Below are 20,568 nucleotides of genomic sequence, written 5' to 3' on the forward strand. Positions count from 1 at the left end.
AGACAAGTACTAAATTAGAGACTTAAAAGTGAGGTAAATGGTAAGATGCAACTATCAAGAACATAAAACCCTCAATTTTTAACAACAGTTTTCAAAGGTTGCTTTCCTTGTGATATGAACATTCACAAAATTTCCAAGATCTTCAGTGGGTTCAGAAGGCGTAACTCCTGCATAGGTAGCTTTTATGAACAAATAACTGAACTACGGTGTAACCAATGACTGAAATTAACATTGTTTTTCTTGTATTTCAGGAATACGACAGGAACACCTTCATGTAAAAAGACACCTACGACTGCATGAGTCCAAACAGTTAGTTCTCAGAGTTAAAATACCAATTCTCAATAATAATTAAAAAAAATAATTAAAAAATTTAAAGTTATTTAAAAATTCAAGTTACACATCCAGCAAATGCTAATGGATCACAGAAAATACCTCATTTAAGAGACAGCAATTTTAATGGAGAAAGGGGGCTAAAATTGTTACTTGGGTACAATGTGGGTTCGCTCCCACATGGCCCGTCCCCTGCGATCTAGCTACTGCACAAGAAGTAATTAATACTCGTGGTTATTTTGACTAAAACAAAAGATACTATTCTGGCTGCTTGGAGTTAGTAACATCACAATTTTTGGAGGAGAGGGACAAGTAGAAAAAAATGCATGAAATGTGAGGCTTTTTTTAAGAACAGCTGGAAAAACTTATGAACCTTGATGTCAAGATGGTTCACTGGAAGTGTAAGTGCTTATTATAGAGACAGGCACACTACTGAAATTTATATCTTTGAATATGGTTTACCATTCTGCACAAACAAGGTTCATATAAAGACAGCTACAGAAATAGCTAACAGCAGCAACATCATCCCTACATTATTCTGCATGTTAGACTTTATCTGCACATTTAAATTTGCTAAAGGCTTCCGTGTTTCTATTTCCCATTTCAAACCAGCAAAGCCAAATCTTCACTCCATTTATAGAAACATCAACCAGAGATTATGTCAATTGAAGTTAATTCAACAGAAATGGTTCCCTATCCACTAAGGCAAAAGCAGTGTTCGTATGCTTGGTAAAGAACTGAATTTTAAGAAGCTGTTTTGAACTTTGTTCTCCTAAAAGTCTGTAAGGGGGGGGGTGTGCGGAATATATGAAGATGTCAACATTTGCCAGGAAGTACCACAGTTATTTGATATTCCAATTGTAAGACAAAAAAACATGTATTACTGTTTTGCAGGTGTTGGTAGAAAACAATCCCTGCAGTTTTAACTCCAACTTTTTTCTTTAGATAATCTTCAAAATAAATTTTGCAAAATTAGTTGTATGTGTGTTAATCCCACAATTATTAGCTTTTCCTGTTACAGTTTTTAATATAAAAAAACCTAATAAACTCATACTTACTTGGAATGTAAGAGATCATAACCAGGATCAGGAATGTATAGTAGTCAAAAGAAAAATTGTACTTGTTAGGTAAACTAATGGAATACAAGCCAGACTGCCTGACGAAGGGTAATGCAGCATATATTGTGAGTAATTCACCTGAGACTCCCATTGGATACAATATTATAAACAAAGTGTACCTAGAACAAAACATTTACAGAAAGGATTAAATGTTATGACAAACTCTGACAAAGTACTTGTTAAACACTACTATGGATATTCAAATTTTAAATTCTCAACTCAGTATTTATTTCCCTTAGCTCTTATTTGATTAGAGCATAGCAAGGTATGAACGTTATTGCAAGATAAGTATTCAAATCGGCAATCAGTTTGAATTATCTAAATATTACCTTTAAGAGTCTAAAAACTATCCTTAAAACTATTCTCCTCCACCCCTCCACATACTTTGTTACCCCTTATTGTTAAATGTCAGTTTCTGACAAACACAATCACTTTGTAAATGGGACTGAGTTCTGACAAACTACTTTTTCAGCTTACAATGCAATAGATTTTTTTAAACCCAGAAATCTGATGGAAAGAAGCTAGGGAGTCACATTCACAAACAGGGCAATTACCTTAAGGTAGAATCTAATTTTTTGTACTACAACTATTTTACAATATAAATATCCCTGTCAAATCAGTGCTTTAAGGCTATGATTTCTATTATGCCACCTACCTGGCCCATTTGATGAGATAAGGGAGATGGTTTAACAAGCTAAAAGTATAAAAAGAATAACGGATTATCTCAGTGATTGTCCAGGCCACGACAAACAACAGGACACTATCTTCAGTTTGTACCTGTAAGAAAGAAAAAAAAAAAAAAAACAACTCAGTATGAATTCAAGTGTTACTAGTAACTCACCAGACCCAAGAAAACCTCAAAGAAATCAATTCCCACAGGTTGCTTTACTGCATCATTTTAGAGAACAGACTCCAAGAATGAGCTTAAAAGCAACATTAATAACAACAGTAAAAACCCTTATATCATGCTCCATATTCTTCCTAGCTGCTTAAGAATAGCTCTGCTTGGTTATCAGGTAACTTAAGATCTCCCATTCTGTGCAAGGTAAATCAATACAAGAAAATGCTCAAATGCTGAGAACAACTCATAACTCTTCCATTCCTATATAGTACCAGCTTCTATTTCAGTCCTGTGATTGCTTCCTAGTGCAGCAAGCAGGAAGGATGCTAACACATTAGTCTAACACTTTATATCTGGTTTAGAATTTATATTATGATCCTAGTTCATTCTACTTCTGAGTAGAAGCACTGTTTTTCTCTCTCTACAGATGAGAAACTGGGTCCTAATTTTGAGCAGTAGCAAAACAGCTAACACCAACACACAGGCTGGGAGGAGAGAAGAAACAGAAGCTCAGATTGTCTCACCTCAGGCAAGTTTGACAACTACCTACTTCACTGTTCTTTGCTCCTTTTTCTGCATATTGCATCCAGCATAGTTCCTCTAATGTCACACTCATGGCATTTTTATGTTTCACTGCTTTACACCTCTTAAAGCTTTTATTTCAGACACACATCACTGAACCAGCTTTTACTCCCTTCATATTTTGAAGGTTAATCTTCAAAAGCATGTATTTTTAAATGAATTATTAGATTTATTAGATTTGGGACCATAATTATGAGGTTTAAGTTTCAGATGGAATAACAGTGATGAAGTAGTAGATGGGGTTGCATACCTGCACTACAAACTCGTGAGAGCACAAGCATGATTTTTATGCAGCCCTCCCATTCCTTCCCTTCAACAGAATTCTCAGCTGTGTGAGTACCTTAAGCCCAAATTCAGTGGGCCATGGGAACAAAAAGAGCTCAACCACAGGGGCCCGCATTTTCTTTTCTCCTCCAACTCTTGAAAAAAGGGAAAAGGAAGTCAGTAGGTGTGGGTGGTACACTCTATTAATCTTGGGCAAAGTACATATACAAATGAAAAAAGGAACAAGAAAATGTATGGGCAATCAGAAACCTTTTAACAGGAGGGGACTGATACTATATTTGTGTGTAAAAACACTCAGGAGGATTACCCATAAAAAGCTTTCTGTTACAGACTACAAAACCCAGAAAGATTTATATAGAAATCTTGGGATATCCTGGAATGTAGAGCTGCTGTTAATCTATATTCTGCTGTATATAGCATTTCAAGTCACTTTCATTGCATTTTGCAGCAGATGCACCTTGTCCTTTTTCTACATGAAACTCTGATAATTTGCTTATATATTAATCTCCTTTACAACACCATAAAAGAACAAAATCCAAAACTTATTTGAAGATTTTCAGAGAAGAGATCAAATCTATTTTTACATCGCTACAGGATGCTAATCCTGTTTGGGGTCTCTTTATAAGCAAGACTCAGCTCCCAACCTAGAAAAGTTAACAGCACTTCACAGATGATGCTGTTCCCAAGGAGCAACATGCTTCACAAGCACTCCAGAGCTGCATCTTCTGGTCAAATTAGGAGTAGCAGCTTCGTGAGTTCACCTAAACCTGTGAGTCACAGACTTCAACCTGTACTTTGAAACCCCACTTCTTTCCCTACCTATGGAAATCAGTAAAACCAACAAATAAAAATTTGTAGCTTGAAGTAGCACCCAAGGACATGAGCAAGGATAAGAAACTGTGAAGCTAACAGTGAATGATACATGCAGAAGTAGAAATCTGGCAGTTCTATCACAGGACTTGTGTAACACTGCCTTCACAGGTCTAGCCTTTCCCATCTACTTTAACATTAGAACTGTGTTTAGAAGTTATTAAAACAGTTCATACCTTTATAAAACACACACACACACATAACCCTGGTAAGGTCACTTAAAGAATCAATGATTGTGCCTTTATAGCTTGTGTCCCTATTTAAGAAAGAAAGAATACTGGAAATTGGTGGTAGTTTTCATACAAGAGTGACCTATACAGTTTTCAAATAGTTCCATTCTGTGCAGTAAGGAAAAGAAGGCTCCTGTGCATTTTATCATCATATTTTAACTACACTACAGAGCTCATCATTAAAAAGTATGTTTCTTACACACTAACAGACCTGTCAGAGGTCTGTCACTATTAGAACATCTCTCCGAGGACTGACAATTTTTCAATACTTCAAATAAAGAAGTCCGAGATGCACATTATCAAACCCCCAGGAACTGATTTACAAAACAGTCTCTCAAGTCTTACTCATTTAGGCACTGATAATGATGCATTTGTATCATTCCTCTTCCAAGCTGAGGATAAGGGGGATAGCACAGCCAATAAACAGCAGACTCCTAGTAAACCACTAAAGCCCAACATTGCCCTCAGAACTCTGTTTCTCTTCCAGTACTTTTTCATACCAGTCTTTGAAGGAGGTGTTAGACAAAGTCAAAGCACATTTTAGACTTTATTTACAACTTATTTGTCCAACTGCCTTAATAAGAGCCAATCATACCACAGGCATCATTTTTTGGCATGTGTTTCAAACTGATTTATGATCAAGGAGGGTCCTGAATATATTTTAGCTTATCTTCCATACTATAAATAGCAGACAATGTTTGTTAAAATGTAAGAGAATCCATAGCCTTTTAAGTTGCAAAGATAAGAATTGGGAATTGACAAAATAAAGCCTGAGAGGTTTTTCCTGTTCTGCTTGCGCATGAAAAGGAAAATTCTCTAGGATTTCTCCACGTTAAGAGTAACAGTTTGACAAATTATTTGCAGAAAATTTCAGCTGAACACCTAATTAAGAAATCCAGTGCAGAAGAGTAAAACGAGCAGCACTATGCAACTGTAATGATGAAACAGCACGTCTCCCTCCAGAGCGCTGGTTCTCTGGTACATTAATTAAAAAAAATAAAAAAAATTAAAAAAGAGAGAGAGAGAAAAAAGGAAGCTTCACAGTAGGCACAACGGGCCTGACAGACATTTGTGTTATACAGTATTACTCAAATTTTACATAGATGTAAAGCAGTGATGAATTAAGCTTTTCAACTGCACTCACCCATTTAGAGTTCTGAACTTTCTGGCATGGACTTCTTTTACTACAACTTAGTCTTAGATACCATAAATTAAGATGCTCTTCCCTCTTTAAGTATGCTTTACTACTGATAGAAGATGCCAATTCACCCCTGCTGATACTACAGTCTTAATTACCAGCTCAATATTCTGTACATGCCATCTTCACATCACCGCTTTCGACTGTGTGTTCTAGAAAGGTTCTTCTAAACTATATTTATCTGCAACTTATCTGTAACTGAACCCAAGTGGATAAGCATTAAATCACTGCTGACACCATTTTTTTAATTACACAACAGAACTGGGTGCAGAATTATCTATTGGAACAGAACTCTACGAAGGCCTACCATGACGTCACCAGACGATCTCATTGTTTACACAAATTCAAAAAGACAACTTTGAACCAAGGGGCACCTTCTGTTCTCCTATGCCTACTTTCTTAAAGTCCTTCACACCAGTCTGCTCATTCTCTTCCCTCCTTTGTAGGAGAAATGGTAAAATTCACCAAACTGACTTCTTTCTGATATAATGACAAAATGATTACAAGTACTCTATTACATGCCAGGCCCTCCTCCACTAAGCTAACAGATACTCATATGGTGGAGGTAAAGGGAATCTCATTGCTACCCAAAGAAGTGTGCAGTGCTTTAACATTTGCCATGCTTTAACATTTATTATAAATACTTTCAAATTGAATTTAACAACACATCAGCACTAAATTCAACAAAAAGCACAAACATGTTAGTGGCAAGAAGCATGCTTCAAATCACATCACATATCTAGAAGTGTATTCTGACAGAAAGGAGGGATGCAATACAGATGTTTCTTCTTTTAACTATATTATATATGAAAACAGTCTGGAAAAGCAAGATACTGAACAAGTCTCACTCAAAAAGTTAAAGAGGAAAACTGCATTTTATTTTACAAGAACCTCATCATGCAACTGCATAGCTTACAAGTTCCATAAAGCTGTGTGAGAATTTAATCCTGGACTTCACCATGGAGCTCACTTGTGCAGACAGCCCTTTAGAAAAAGTAGAACACTCGTGACACTTTCAGTACATCTCCCCAGGTGAGGCTGCATGCTCTCTGGCTGGGGGGAAGGGGAGGGGTCAGAATACAGCCTCTTCATTTGATTTATTTGCTCTAAGTCACAGGTGAAAAACTCACCACAGGATTCCTCATCCTTACCATTCTTATGCCCACTTTCTAAGACATTAAAAAAGTAACACATAATAGAGTGTCTTGCAAGACTTTAACCAAAAGACCACACAAATGTGAAGAAAAAACCTGCATGCAATATTGTTGAAAGAATACTTGTTAAAAAACCCCTTGTTAAAAACTGGATGTTAGGCTGAATTTGTTGCTCATTTTCTCCCATTTTGCTGTTTTTCTCTGGTGAGAATGTGGGCATAAGTTTCAAAAAACCTAACCCACAATCATTTTACAGACTTCCCTTTGATGTCTAATAGACAACACATGGAATAATTCTAATCCATGCATTCCAACCTTTAACATTTGGGTTACTTCAAAACCAGGAGGCAATTCATAAAAACAGATTATCACTGTTCTTTATGAAACACTAGGTACCTCAACATTATACAGGTAAAACGCAAAACTACAGGCATTTTTCTTTAAAAATATTTTCTATATTTATCTAAAAGCTAATGTCTTGGGATTACGGCTTTTTTGTTGTTGTTCAAAATCTAGTATTTATCTCCAGCGAATTAACAGAGACTGGAGTACATTTATTTGCCCCAAAAAGTGAAATCCATCAGAAGATAAGTATTTACAAGATTTTGAGTTTATTGAGAAAAAAATAACATTCTTCCACTTTAAATAGCATGAAACTAAGGCTCCACATGAACAAGCATCATAATATCAGACAGGGCTGTTAATTACTAAGAACTACAGTGACTTATGTTACTCTACATGTGGATGGACGCTCTGATAACAGGTTTGGAGTAAGGAAGAGAAAGCAGCTTCCCTGAAGACTTGGTAATGAAACAAGCTCCTTAAGACATTCTCCATGTCAAGTCACAAAAGATCTTATGCATATAACAACACTAGATGACTTATTTCAGGCAGCCATGCTGACACTGGCATCAAGACTAATTTCTTTCTTTAATGAGAAGAAAACCAGTAAGATTGGTTGGCTAAAGTAACAGCACAGATGTGGCATATCTGGGCTACTACAGGGTATCCAGATGACATGAAAGAGTCGGTCAGCATGTCTGTATCAATTAAAGCATGTTCAGATTTTAAAATAGCTATCAGGAATAATTTTCAAATAAGACTGCTTCCAAAAGATTCTGCAGAGATTTGTATAAAATACAGCAATATTTGGTGTGATAAGCAATGAGAAAAAAACCACACAGGCCCCAAACCCACCTACGCTTGAATGTAAGGAAAATGAGTGAAGGACAGAGGGAAGATTATACTGTAGAGTGATAACAGAGAACATCCAGGCATTGCTGTGCACAAACAGTTGAGGGGGAGCTTCCACATGCCATGGTAAAGAAAGCAAATTGTGTATGAAAGAGGGGGGCAGTGAGGAGATTTGGCTATTAATTATGGCACTAGTGAGATCAATACTGGAATGCTGTCCCAAATTCCAGGTTCCATATTACACACTGGAACCTCTTTAACATTAAAGTAAGGACTGCAAAATGTATTCAGGAGCTAGATGTCTTACAGCGAGAGAATCAGACCTCAGTCTATTTGATTGTCAAGAAAAGATGACATCAGATTTTTATTTCTTTTGATCCACAGAAATTTGCATAAACAAACAGAAATCATTTTAAGGAAAATAAGAGAGTGATCAACACTTGCTTTTCAGCCTGGGTCATTAGTTTTTCTATCTATTTTGTAGCTTAACTTACCTCTTTTACACTATGTGTTACTGCCCACGTCAGGAAAACCCTTGACATCACTTGGAAAGCAGTCAGAACAACAGAAGAGGGAACAATGCCTGGAAGATATTTTGCAATTAGTAAATATTCCTGACTATCGGGGTGGGAGGTGGGGGAAATAAAACACAGCTAAGCCAAAGTCCAGTTATTTGAAATTTTTTTGGAAGAAAAGCATTTCATTTTTTTAATTTGAGAGTACGAAGTCTGTCCTGTGGTGTGTTTATACAGCCTAATGCAATGCAATCCCCTGACAAGACTTTATGCATCAAAATGCAAATAAAAATAATTGGTCTTGTTGCAATCACAGCATTCCTTAACATACAAAACAGCTGAGTAAGATGAAATAACTTTAATCAAATAGCTTTTGGGATACAGTGTTTCAAATAAACCTTGTTTGATTAAAATATCCAAGATACTCTTCATTACTGTGATTTAAAAAGTAAAAACAATAAAGATTTTTTGCACAGTATATCCCCAAAAACAGCAAGTAAAAAGTATAACTACTTTGAAGAAACACTGTATCTATCAGAACATGGGCTAGATGGAAGTTTATAATTCCTTCCTGGGAATACAACTTTTTAAAAAACCAAAACAAAACCCAAGAAATAGCTGATGCATTGGTAGGTACAGAAACAATTTCAAGATTTTCTCAAGGAAGCAGATTTCACTGGTTCTTCTAAGCAAGTTCTGAGGTGCTGATTAAACTACCACTAAAAGGATCCTACACACCCAGGCCTGAAAGCACAGGAATGGTTTTAGACTGCAATATTACACAAAACTTCTGAAGTTCACAGCACAAAGTTTTCTTTTCTTCCAACAGCATGATGAAGACAAACGCAACAGCAGTTGCACCTCCTAAAATATAGTAAAAAGTGCTTCTAAAACTAATGCAAATCACAGCAAGCAACACAACAGCCTCAGAAAGATGTAAAGACCAAAGAGGAAGAAAGAATAAGAAAAGCCAAAAGCAAGTTTAATCAGAATTATTTTCAGTCACACCACCATTATGTTAGTCTTCTTTCAGTGTAAAAAGAGGGAAAAATCCTACACACACAGTGCTCTTCAGTTTTATCACATATTGTTCATAATCTAATTTCTGTTGTCAAACCTCGGGGCAGAATTGTTGTCTGTTACTCAGACAACGCAAAAGGGGGTGCTAAAAAACCCTACTATCTGTACTCATTAAACTCTCACTCCTATGACATAACAGACCTTTTCTTTTATACAATTTAGATCATCCTTTCCTAAGCAAGATAACCTAATGTTCTTGCAAAGGAATCTATAAATAAGCCAAAAAGACTATGCAGGAACCATCTAAGATTATCTCACTAGTGAGACAAACAAGGTTTTTCATTATAGCCAAGACAATGCCAATCTATGCCAAAAACAGGAGATCAAAATAAGTGACTCATCAGCTACGATTTATGTAAACTTTACTTCCCTCTACTTATTTACTCATTGCTCTGAAAAGGTCCCCGACAGTCAATTTTAAACTTGGTATTTTCAAAAACATCTGTCACCACTTATACAATACTGCACATGCTAGAGCGGTGCTTGACAGAGGGCTCAGGTCCAGAACCAAGCAGCAAGTAAGCCATGCTCAGACCTCTTCCAGATCCCGGACTAAGCCTCCCACCTCCCGCAGGAAATCCTCTAACTCCCAACAACTGCTTCCTCTCTCCCAGGGAGTTCCCGACTGAGAACAGGCTGTACACATAGCTTACAGGTGGAGCCCTCATGTCCCTCCTAACTGAGCAGGCTAAAGCAAAGCCAACCAGTGCTGCCTTTGGCTTGCCAGAGGGTTATATCAGTAAGCACCGCAACGGTAGGAAGGCTGGTACTGTAGTGATTCTGTAGGCTGGGCCTGTACTCACCAAAACCTTCTTGCTTTTCTCCATTCCCTTCACAAACTCTCTGTACTACTATTGCTTTTACATTTTGGTGTCTTCTATCACCTCTTTCCACACCAAGCTCCTCCAGGCAGAAGCTCTTCCATGCTATCAATGCCATTCATACACTTGGGTTCCATCTGATACACAAGCCAAGGAATTACATGTTCACTTTCCATTTGCCTGCCCTTCAGTCTCTCCTCTTGGTCTCTGGGCTACACGTTACCTCCTCTCTTCATGCAGAGCTCTCCTCCTTCATTTTTTAGATCTTTGCCACATGCCAAAGTTCTGTTCTCAACCATGCTTGATAGAGACATTCCCCTATCCATCTTCATATTTTGAAGAACTTGCCTCACAGATGCTAACATTTCAGATTCCACTGAAAAGATGTGGAGAGAAAAGTTATGCTGATACACACAGCCATCTGTCACAGATAAGCTCCCCTATTGACAGAGAATTACAGCTCTAGTTATAGAGCTGCAAATTTCCCGTTTCTCCTTGCATAGAAACTTCTACCAGAGTCAGTAGGACTACAGCAGACAGCAGCAGTGTATCCAGCTGTGGAAAACCCCTTCACTTTATTTAGGTGACAAATGCTGCCATTGAGAAAAAAAAATGCATGGGCAGTTATAATAAAATAAGTAGGTTTTTTTTATAAAAAACTTTTGTAAGGGAAAGCAGAAAGATAGAATTATGGTGTAAAATGTTGCAACATTCCACTAATGGCTCTCTTCACTAATATTAAATCCTGTGACCTAGGAGAACATAGGCTAAGTGGATCCACACCTCAAATCAGCTGAGCCAGGATTATTAGCTTTGCACACAGACAGGCTGCTACAGTTATCTTGTTTGCTCTTCTGCACCAGCCTGGAAGGTGAAACACAGGACTCTCTCCTGCTATTCATTGATTTTTGTGGACATATACTCTAAAGTGTGAGGAAAAGAATCCAATTAAATTCTTTACACTTTTTTTAGATTTAATACTAGTAAACATTGGCATCTGCACACAGGTTTAGCTTAAGAAGACAGTAGAGCATTATAGATTTAGGATGGTAAAATAGCATTTTATCTGCAAGTTTTTTTGCCCAGTGTTTTGAGATTTAACTCTTCCTTCTTGCCATTTTTTAAATAAGACTTCAAAAATTTCATATTTTATTATTAATTTTTGACATGAGAAGTAGGTATGGTTTATTCTCGTAAAAAATGGTAATTGAGATTTAGTAAAATAAAACAGCATTGGAAGGACTGCCTTCACAGCACTGGCAACTATATGATACATACAGGTTACTCTGAGAAGCCTTTACATTAATTTGAGGAGTATATGATCATTCATTTCTTGGAATGATCTGTGCACAGCCTACAAACTGCCCTTTATAAGATAATGTTTTCAGAGTAACTGAATTATTCAGGAAGGTCAGAACTACTTTATCAAACACAGTGTTAGACTGCCCTCTGCCGACAAATTTATGTATATGATTTTAAGTTTTCCAACTACCATATTTGGTTATTTAAAAAAACATATATATCCTTTGCACAGGAATTCAATATGAACCTACAATCCAATACACCCTCCAGTACGTATATTGTTTGTACGATACTTGAAAAATAGCAGGTTTGTAGCTGGCACTTAAGGAACCTGAATACCATCTTACTCTTCAAAAAAGTAGCTAGCAAACATTCAGATAGAAGCTCAAACACTGATATTTAAAATCACAAGACCAACTACTTGAACACGACTGTCTCTTTGTGAAGACTGGATTGTTTAGAAAAATCAGAGTTAAGCAAAGGTGTGCAGACATGCACTGCTCCCTTTTATAGCAAATTGGCTTTGATCTTGCAGAGATTGCCACACATCATCTATTCTACAAACAAAACATCCAAATGCTGAGGCCGAACTGTTCACTACTCACGACGACTAACAAACCTGACAAGATGCAATCCTGTCACTCAGACATTAGGCTCTTCAGGTTGACTGAACCACGACACTGCTACTGATCCCAAGCCACACAGACACAGTTGAGTTCCTGCTACCAAACTAACAAACAAGCCTCACAGTACTGGCTAACAAGAATAGCTGAGTCAAGTCTTAAGTAATTTGTACTCTCCCAAACAGTTCCATTAAAGCACAGCCAAATCTGGGATAAAGAATGGTTACCCCTTCCTAATTTTACAAGGTGTATCTATGCTCTATGGATGTGGGCAAAGTTCTAGTGCTTGAAATGTTATTTTTATTGGACTTTAAATTATTTCTAGATAGAAATATTCTTTTGGAGGAAAGACAGCTTGGTACAGAAGATTATAGGGTGTAGAGATGGAGAGTAATGATCTCCTATAATACATTTATAAACTGCTCTAAGTTTTGTAGCACTGGAAGGATCTAGATAAAAATAAAATGTCAAGTAATTGAAAACCTGTTACACTATTTTCCTTTCTGGGATTTAACTTGTCAAATTATTTAGTAAAAAATTGAAATGTACTTCAAGCAGAAAGTAGTGAGTTATGCAAGAATTAAATCTGGCAATTCATAGACCATAACATTTTTCAAGCTAATATATTGCTAAAACTGTAGTCTTCTATAAAAATAATAAAACTGAAAATTTGCAAGCTTACCAAATGCACAGTGCAGAATCTAGAACAAAAAGAAAAAAATCAAATCACTAACATTTCAAATGAAGCAGTTCAGAAACATGTTTAGTTCTACCACAAGAGCTTAAGATTCAATATTTGTATTTCAAAGATTAAGTTTAATATTTAGCTCTGCTGCCCAAGCTAAATAGCAGACAGTAAGCTCCCTCACCACTTGCTAAAAGGAAAAGTCCAGCATTTGTGTGAGGCATATTTCTTAGGTTTACCTTCAAATCACTCTATAAATGCTAATGAAAAAACAGGTACCTAGAAAGCACTGTTCAACAAAGGCTGCCTTAATTCTCCTAAACAAAACACTCATGCAAATATTTGTAACACTAGGGAAGAAGACTACACCTACCTCAAGCAAAGCTCCAGTTTGGAAGAATTTCAGGGGCTTTTCTATTGAATAGTAAAGGCTATGGTAGCTACCTTTAGCCAGGTATGCTCGAACTAGACCAACTGCAATAACAAGCCACCTGAAAGAGAGAAAAAAGTCTAAGATAAGGAGACATTAAGCAGAGCATAAATACAAAGAAATCCTTAATACCTTATCTGAGAAAGCAACAGGCATATAACTGTCCTAAAAGATATTAACTTTTTGCCTACCCACTGCAACACTGAAAACATCAAATATCTGGAGTCTCTGCAAATTTATCAAAGTTAAAGATTATGCATTTTTTAAACATCTTTTGGCACCAACATGATACCAATATCTTTAATGTCTAAGTTTATTTTTCAGTGAGCTGTATTTAATTTAGTTATGGAAGGTATTAATGACATTTTAAATAAGACTGGCGTCACATTTTGTTTAGTTTAAGCAGAAAAACATTTACTGCTAGTCAAACATCTCTTACCATACCATAACTTAAAGAAGTATGACGAACAATTATGATTGAGAAGGCACTGATTTTAATGTTTCAGTTCAAAGTAAGCCTTTAGACTTTATGACAGACCATTCAGCTTAATTGCTAGCATATATTTTATGAGAAACAGTTATGGGTAAGTAACTGCAAGAAAACTGAGCCTGCTAAAGCTTTGCAGGCAGCAATGGCCACTCCTGTCCCAGCTTTCCTTTTAAAGCAACAAACACATCTAGGCCTATATAAGCAGTGACTATATAACTGCAACTATACTACAAACAATGTGACCTATTAACCCTGCTTATTTTCCCCTCAAGTAATTTAGGAAGCAATCCTAAAAATTCTTCCTCCAATCTTGGTCTATCTTTCACTACCAGAGCTGTCCAGAGTTGGTGTTTGCCCACCATGTCAGAAATTCTCCAGTGAAGTCTAGGACAAGCCACAAAACTAAGGTGGGTACACCCTGGTCAAACACTTTTTCATTTGAAATGAGCATCTGTAGTTAACTTTAGTTTCCCATTGCTTGTGGCAAACATGGCGAGAAGGGGCTGGAAAACATGAAGTGGGAATCCTTACCAGCAGCTTGCAAACTTTTCATTGACACATTCATCCTGGCTGTCTTGCCCTCAGCTACTCCCAACGCCACACTACTTTACCTCCACCTTGCTCCAAACCCAGAAGTGCTGTTACAAAGCTTGTGCTAACAGTCACCAAGTGTCTCTGCTAACAATAATGCACCTCAGTGGAAGTGTGTGTAGGCATGTAGAAAGTCCCCTAACTATGCGACAGTTTTTCACTCTTCAGAAAAAAATCTGCAGCTGTGGTTTTGTAATAGGGAAGATGAAGAAATTCCTTTAATTTACAGCATATTAGGTGCTTACAAGTACTGCATTAGGTATTATAAAGTATATACAAATATTGTCCCAAATGTAATAATTGTTTGACATACACTGTGAAGTTCAGATTTTTCAACAATACGCAACTCTGGCATCCAAGTTTGTGTTCGTAACATCATTTGTATGACTGAAAAAAAGCTATTTCATTTCTGCCTGGACTCCTCAGAAGATGAGCACCAAAGAAAAGCAGTAGGAGTGGGGAAGAGAAATGGGGAATGAGGAACAAGCCCTTCCTTTTTTCAGTAGTGACACGTTATTTCAGTTAAAGCTGCCTTGTGAAACCAAAAGACAAACATTTGCCAGGTAATTGCTGTTTACAAAGAAAGAATCCAATTTCTTACTTGGACTTCACTGCAGAATAAACCAGTAAGCGCTGTAGTATTAATGACTCTCCCTTGCAACACTGACTGCTTCTTTTTTAGAACAGTAAATCAGAGCAGGTTGACACCATTCTGTTCCTATCTGTCAGGTTCCTCTATTTTTCCTAATCTTCTGTGTTTGTTGAGAAACTTTGCTGAACTGAGCATTTTTCAGGTTGCACAAGATACCAGTTCTTGATTGTGCCTGCAAACTGTTCTCACCTTAACTGAGCATTTGGTGAAGCACATGGCTCCCAGAGGAGCTCCAGCCCCTTGCTCACCTCCACTCTCCCTGCCGGATCACTGACTCCAGAAAGACTGTACTTTCCATTCCATTTACTGTCCTTCAAAAAGCATTTAATACAGATTAAAGTATTAATCTGTACAAACTTAAAAACTGTGCCTAGTTTGTGTTGAAGCTTTTAGTACCAATACCTCTGTCCTGCTTCTGTGATTCTTAAATAGTTCTTCACCCTCTATGACTAGAGAAAATGGAATAGGAGTAGGTGAAAATGAGGAAGATCAATGGAAAAAGAAACATGGTGAGAAGTTTAAAAGGGCAGCAAAAGGCATGACTGTCATATGGAAACTAAGCTGTAAGTTAGTTTTTCCAGCTTTCTCTGACCTAGATACTGAAGTCCACCTAAAGTACCAGCTGGAGTTACATTTTATTAAATTACCACTGTCATGCACGTAAACTTTTAGCTAGACTCTTACACTCTTTGATTAATCCAAACTAAGGAAAATGAATACTGCATACACACAATTTAATTTTTTTCCTTTCAGTTGCTCAGACTTGATAAGCAAGCTTCATGCTCAGATCCTTAGTTTAATTCCCATTACTTGTCTTACAAATTATAAAAAGGTGTTTTCTTATGCAAAGTATACTGAGGTTCTGCATCATTTATGCAAGAAAATACAGCAAAGCTATGCAACAAATGCACCTGAAAAGGAAGAAGTGTACTTTGACTCTCAATAACCAGCCACTGAAGATGTGGACAATGAAACTCATAACGCAGAATACTCTTTGCTCAACACTGATAACACAAACCCTTGCAAATTCAAAAGCTGTTACATTAAGATCTACCTTATTGAGTGAAATCCTTTTGAAACTCATTGTATATACCACCACCAGCTACTTCTACCCAGAGGTACTAGTCAGTTACGGCACTTGACTAAAAATAAGAAACATAATCAGTTTAAAGCAGCTTATCAAACATTTACACTCAAGTCTCACACAGCATGCCCTCCCTTTTCATCCCCCCATTATTCAGTGATTTCAGTCAACCGCAGCTTTTAGGAAATAATTTCTATGCTGCATCTATGCCTCCAGAATGAGCTTCCTATGCCAGGTCAGGCATGACTACATGACTTCATGCTGTGACGGGAAAGTAACAGTTTGACTGAATGCAAGAGAAGAAAGATGGAATGATTTCTACAGCTTAACACTTTGAACCATAGTCAAGAAACCTGAGCAAGTACAGCGGAGAACCAACTCCAGGACTAGCTATTCCCTGTTGCATCATGTTGGTCCCTTTTCTGAAAGAAAAGGCCCCAAACATATGGTAAGTGTACACAAATGGTAGGTGTACGCAGCTTCATTTAGGGATCCACAGGTGTGTATATTTTTTCTACTGTTTTGCTCTTGCAAAATCCATTGTATTACTAGGAATGCATATACAACATTGACTACAGTATAAAATTAGAAATAAGCTCTATTATTTTTAGAATCAGTATGTTTTCTTTAGCTAAGTCAAAATAAATGCAAAGTAAATACAGTAATTATGCTGAGATTTTTCAATTGTTACTTGATCCATTTTAAATAAAGTCAATAGCCAAGGCAACTATGATCTTAAGACATTTACTCTACTACCTGTTTATTGCACAACAAAACTGTTGTATACTTCAGTTTAAAAGCCACCTTTTTGTAAAGCAAAACCAAAAAACCCACTTAAAAGAATTTTTTTAAAAATCCCATGTGTTTTTACAGCATCACTTCATCACGAAGGCACCTTCAAATTTTTGGTGTTTTCTTTTCACAATTCCTTTTCCAAGGCAGTGCTGTCTGAGAAACTAAGTCTGAGCACTCTGACACAGGGACAGTAACCAATTACTGCCACCAGCTGTGTATCAATCTTCCCATATGAACAACTGGGCTTCTGCCAACCAACTCCTGAAAAACTACCTTATTATGAAGTCTTTCAAAAAGAGGAAAATAACTAATTGAGGGTTTTTTTCCTAAGCTCAATGTTGTATACTGTGGAATTTCAGCAGTGTCCAGGGGAAGCACAAAATCCTCATCCATTTGAAGACAAGTTATCAGTCAGAGCCCTCAACAACCAACCCCAAAAGAATGGCAGTGAGTGACAACGCAGAGATATGAACCCTGATCACAGGACTCCTACTGTAGCTCTCCAAAATGCAGAAATCATCTAATCACAAACATGCCCAGAAAAAAGCAACTTATGTTAAAGCACCGTAAACCACATCCCACCCAAGACTGGAATTTTCTAGGAAGTTTGGTATAAATCAGGAAAACAGGTAATGTCATGATCAAGATTTACATGACAACAGGAAGCTAAAGCCACATTTATGCTATTTATTTCTGAGTTTCTAACACTTGGATTTGTTTTAATTTCTTCTTCTGAGGAAATAGAAATTTCATATGCTTAGGAACCTGCCCTACCATGATAAAAAGTTCAGGACCTCTAAAGAAACTTTCCATTTATACTGCTATTTCTCTTTCAGGTTTTTGAGATCTTTTATAAATGTAAGTGAATTAAATACGAGCAACTCAGCGAGCAGGCAAACGCTTTTACTTCTAAAAAGAGCTCAGAGAGGTTAACTTCCTAACGTCCTGCAGGGACACCACAACCAAACTGAAGAGACCTCCTGACTGCCTGTACTCTGTTGTATTGCTCACATAATTAAGTATTTCTGAAACAAGAGATTCATTTTTATCAAACCAGCAGGTAATTATCATTCCCCTGTGAGTGAAATACCCTGCAAATATCAAATGGAAGCATAAACCTGCTTAGCAGTTCTGTTTCACGGTAGCATGCCTATTGGGTAATGGGTGTAACGAGCACCTTACAAGAACTGAGCTCTCCCCTCCCAGCTACCTTTGTTCCACATAAGTGTAATGATCTTATAAGCTGAAAGAGCACCAGCTAAGACAAGAATCACCACACCCAACTGCCTTACTGAAATATATCATATCTATGTTAATTCTATACTAATCTTCCCCAGAAATAGCAAGACTAGTCTGTTTGCTTGACTCCTCACCCGCCAAGATTTATCTAGTGGGACAAAGGCTCATTTGGGATCCATTTTAAAGGCTCTTTTCTCCTCCCACCCAAATAGCCTCAATCTTTCAAAAGATGGTTTTATTTTTATCTGGATTCCAGGAAGACTCTACAGCCTCTTACAAAAAAACAAACAAACAAACCAAAAACCAAACCCAAAACTCTCATTTATCTTGATTTCAGAGTCCCCAGTTGTCGCTATTTTTATTTCTGCGCCCAAGAACACACCCGAGCACGCACCAACCAGCCCAAGTCTCCATTTTGCTACACAGGGCAAGAGCAGAGCATCAAGCAGGCCTAGGAGTTCATGCGTTGTAAGTGGCAGCTTTCAACTTCAACTGAAGTACGTAGCAGCTGAAGGGTTCACAGGGAAATCTCGCAGGGCTTTGACGGATAACAGCTTTTCCTTCTTAACTACAGCTACGGATAAATTCCCTGCATTTACGTTCACCTCTCTACTAAAAAGTGCTGGAGCGCACACCACAGAGGCAGCGAGGCGAGGACAGCGATCTACGCAATCACCTGGGTGAGAAACAGTTGCCGAGCAAATTAAGGCATCAATTATAAAACCCAGCAGCTCCCAGAGAACACGCGCTTGTGTTGTCCCGCCTAATTTCGTTCTGGAAGGGGTGCGGGGCAGGGGACACGCCGCCGAGGGGCCCGGCCGGTGCCGGGCGGGGGGAACAGCCCGTCCCCCGGCCCTGACCGGCCGCGGGTTATCGCCCTAGCACGGCGCACCGCGGAGAGAAACCAGCAAGCGAGCAAAGCAGCTTTACGTACGCAGAGAAGAGAGCCCTCTCCGGCATGAGAGGCAGCAGGAGAGGGCGGGTCGCGGCGGTGGGTTTTTTAGCGTTATCGAAAGTGCGAGGCACCCGGTAGCACGAGGGACACGGGGAACGGCGTCCTCGGGCGTGACCCCCCCGATCCCCGGGCGGCGCGGAGAACTCCTCTCCCGGCACCGCGACACCCGCCGGGGCCGCACACCCGCGGACACGCGTGCCCGCACACGCACGGCCGCAGCCCGTCCGAGCGGAGCCCCCCCCCCCCCCCCCGCCGCCGCTCCGAGGGCTCCGCCGAGCCCCGCGGTGCCCGGGGGTGGAGGGGGAGCCCGACCCGCCGCCACCGCAGGCAGAGGGGTCGTGAGAGGCAGCAGCGGCAGCGGCGGCGGGGTCCCCCTCCCCGCCCCGCCGGGCGGAGGACGGCCGGTGAGGGGAAAGTTTCCCCCGCCCGGCGGCCCCTGCCCCGGGGAGGCGGACGGGGCGCCGAGCGGGCCGAGGGGAGCCCGGGCGAGGCGCCCCTACCAGGGCAGACCCGCCGCGAGCGGCCGCGCCCGGCGGCCCCCGCACGCCGCCCTTACCCCGCGGTCATCACCACGTTGTAGATAACGAGGTAGGCCGTGGCCAGGGCGCCCGGGCCCTTCCTCCGCCGCGGCTGCTGGCTGCCGTAGCCGTTATCCGCCCGACTGCTGCCAGACGCCGCCATGTTGCGGCGCTCCCGCGGCCTCCGCCCGCTCTTAGCGTACGGGGGGGCCGCGGGGCGGGACCTCCCCGGCGCTCCCGCCGCCGCCGCCGCCGCCATCTTGGAGGCGGGCAGGGCGCTCTGCGCAGCCGTCGGCTCGCCCGCCTCGCAGCGCCGGGAGCGGGAAGGAACGGGAAGGAGCGGGCGGGCGCTGCCGGCCCTGCCCGGTGTGGGTGCCGCGTCCCCCCGCCGGCCCGTGCCCGAGGGGCGCCCCGGGCCACGGGCAGGTCCCGTGGGGCCCGCAGAGCCGGGCTCGGAAGCGTGAACCGAGGGGGGTGGCGAGTGCCTGGGGAGTTTGGCTTCATGCGGGGCGCTGGCCCGTGCCCGCCCGGTGGTGAACGACCTTTTCGGTCGCTTTTGAAAAGAGGTTGAAAATGCCCCTCTGCGAGCTCGCTGCCGCAGGAAGAAATAGGTCTGTCCTTTCCTTAGAGAAATTAGTAGCGTTAGTTGCCAAGGTGAGGTTATTTTGGGAATACTTAGTAGGTTTGCAGCACGTTTATAGTTTAATAAGCTGCTGAAGCCAAGCGCAGCTGGAGCTGTAACTCATTTTCTGCTGGAGTTTTACACAACAGCAAAAACCTGGATAGCGTTGCTCTCACAGCAACAAATCCAAGCATCCTCTTTAGGGGAGATGTAACTAGAACTACCTTTCCAAAGAGTCACAAGGAAAGGATGATTGTTTGTTTGTTTTTGTTTTCTTACAGAAATTGTAAGTACTCTGTGGAGTTGCTTCTCAACTTCAGAAACAATTGTCAGTTTATTTTTCATACTGGTTACGGTGCAGTTC

General features: G+C 39.9%; 1 protein-coding gene across 4 annotated transcripts in view; it reads right to left on the bottom strand.

Moving 5' to 3' along the window:
- HACD2 (3-hydroxyacyl-CoA dehydratase 2) overlaps window positions 1-19,774 on the bottom strand; it is a 30,680-nt gene extending 10,906 nt beyond the window's left edge. Inside the window, exons 1-7 of one of the 4 annotated variants that reach the window (XM_075028803.1) lie at window positions 19,621-19,774; window positions 13,202-13,319; window positions 12,826-12,844; window positions 10,442-10,594; window positions 8,297-8,385; window positions 2,104-2,225; window positions 1,389-1,567 (exon numbers count right to left, since the gene is read on the bottom strand). In XM_075028803.1, the coding sequence (XP_074884904.1) occupies window positions 1,389-1,567; window positions 2,104-2,225; window positions 8,297-8,385; window positions 10,442-10,594; window positions 12,826-12,844; window positions 13,202-13,319; window positions 19,621-19,745 (805 nt within the window). In that variant the 5' untranslated portion in view covers window positions 19,746-19,774. Of the gene's footprint in view, window positions 1-1,388; window positions 1,568-2,103; window positions 2,226-8,296; window positions 8,386-10,200; window positions 10,419-10,441; window positions 10,595-12,825; window positions 12,845-13,201; window positions 13,320-19,620 lie in introns of those variants that run through there. The other 3 variants (XM_075028804.1, XM_075028806.1, XM_075028805.1) reach the window with 3 other exon arrangements.
- Window positions 19,775-20,568: the final 794 nt, after the last annotated feature.

Source organism: Buteo buteo, chromosome 5, assembly GCF_964188355.1.
Source record: "Buteo buteo chromosome 5, bButBut1.hap1.1, whole genome shotgun sequence".
Classification (NCBI taxonomy): domain Eukaryota; kingdom Metazoa; phylum Chordata; class Aves; order Accipitriformes; family Accipitridae; genus Buteo; species Buteo buteo.